The sequence below is a fragment of the Zingiber officinale genome, chromosome 5B (assembly GCF_018446385.1).
Source record: "Zingiber officinale cultivar Zhangliang chromosome 5B, Zo_v1.1, whole genome shotgun sequence".
Lineage (NCBI taxonomy): Eukaryota > Viridiplantae > Streptophyta > Magnoliopsida > Zingiberales > Zingiberaceae > Zingiber > Zingiber officinale.
This window is the reverse complement of record NC_055995.1, coordinates 58,810,208-58,811,938: the sequence shown is the minus strand read 5'-3', so window position 1 is coordinate 58,811,938 and position 1,731 is coordinate 58,810,208. Positions and strand designations below refer to the sequence as shown.

The 1,731-nt window shown below is 35.4% G+C and overlaps 1 protein-coding gene across 1 annotated transcript; it reads right to left on the bottom strand.

Annotated features, from left to right (window-relative positions):
• Positions 1–694: 694 nt before the first annotated feature.
• LOC121987430 lies at positions 695–1,166 on the bottom strand. The gene has a single exon (XM_042541224.1). It carries the CDS (start codon positions 1,109–1,111, stop codon positions 842–844), a length of 270 nt encoding a protein of 89 aa, XP_042397158.1. The 5' UTR covers positions 1,112–1,166; the 3' UTR covers positions 695–841.
• Positions 1,167–1,731: the final 565 nt, after the last annotated feature.

The following is a 1,731-nucleotide window of genomic DNA, read 5'->3' as shown; positions in this document are numbered from 1 at the left end:
CGGAGGGATTGAGAGAGATGTCTTACATAGAATATAGGCAGAAAAGTTGAAATGGTGGAAAGCGTCAGGTGTTTTATGTAATCGTAAACTATATCTCTAAAACTTAAAGGAAAGTTCTATAAAATCGTAGTAAAAATTATTATGTTATATGAAACTAAATGTTGGATTATGACTCGAGCACATGAGCAGAAAGTTGTAGATATGATGATGTTATAAGATGGATGTGCAGTGTGGACATACGAGGATGGACAGAATAAAAAATAAGAGCATTAGAGAAAAATTTGGAGTTATATTTATTGATGGAAAACTCCGAGAGAACGTTAACATGATACGAGCATATATTTTGATGATCAATAAATGTTCCAGTTAAGCGATGTAAATCTATGATAAATACGTATATTAAACGAGAAAGTGAAAGATTAAAAAAGACTTGATTAGTAAAAATAAAATAAAATAAAATATATTTAAATATAGATATGATATAATAGAAAATAAAATTTAATGACATAAAAATATACATTTAGTTGAACATAACAAATGAGGTAAGACTTAAGACTTAAGTTTATGTAGGAGCATTTACCCTTTCATATGAATTAAAATAATATCATATACAAATAATAAATATTATAAAAACGTGTCTTACGTCTTTCGAATGAATTTATTCATTACTCTGTATAAAAGGATAGGCTCAAGCTAAAATTCAATATCGTAGTGTTCTAAACTTCGTTGTTTCTTTCTCCTGCTTCAATTCAAACTTTTAACAACAAATTAAGTCCACTAAAAAGAATACCAAACCACCTTAAATCTGTAACAGAGAAATTAACAAATTTCATCAATTCTTCTAGTCGTCGGACGACAACAAGGAATCCTCCCGGCGAGGCCTCGGAGCCGACGGCGAGACCTCCCCACCGGGCGGCATGTCAGAAAGCAAGGCTTGCAAGCGGCGGACGCTGACAGAGCGCGCTGGTCGGAAGCTCAGGCTCCTCCTCAACCCTTCGGCGGAGAAGACGGTGGAGGACTTTGAGAGGATGAGATAGACGAGAGCTTGGATCAGAGCAAACAGCGCCACCTTTGTCAACATGTCGGAGTCGGAGAAGAAGCCGTCCATCATTTTCACTAATTCGTCGGGCTTAATCAACGGAGAGAGAGAGATTGTCAAGATAAGATTAGCAGAACTCGTTATATAGACGGCAGTTTGCTTGCGCGGCAGTCTAAGCTTCGACTGACACGTCAATATTGGTGTTCTAGATTAGGAAGCGCACCAGAAAGAGCCGCCATCCGTAAACGATGTCGGCGGACTTGGTTAAGTCGCGTGGCGGTGGATGGAAATTAAAACGTGCACTGCATTCGCCACAGGAACGTGTTCACCTGTCGATTTGGTAATAATTGACTCGTGATTGCGTGGAGATTTCGCTTGGTCGCGCTGGTGTTTAGAAACGGCGATTACGGAATTACATAACATTTTTATTAATATCTAAAATCACATATTATGTTTATATATTTATCAAATTATACATTTTTTAAAAAATATTTATCTATGTATACACATTTATTTGACCCGACATTTAAAATCTTAAAAAAACAGATCACATTAAATTAGATTTTTAAAATACTATTTCTCATTTTGCAAAACCTCACCAAGAATTAAATATGGGATGCCATCAATATTAAAGGACATAATTCTCATGAATATAATAGTCTTAATTAAGATCCAATTTGATAAGTTTAGTT

What these genes read in the sequence shown, in the direction of transcription:
- LOC121987430 (XM_042541224.1), bottom strand. Translation starts at nt 1,111, where the DNA reads ATGATGGACGGCTTCTTCTCCGACTCCGACATGTTGACAAAGGTGGCG.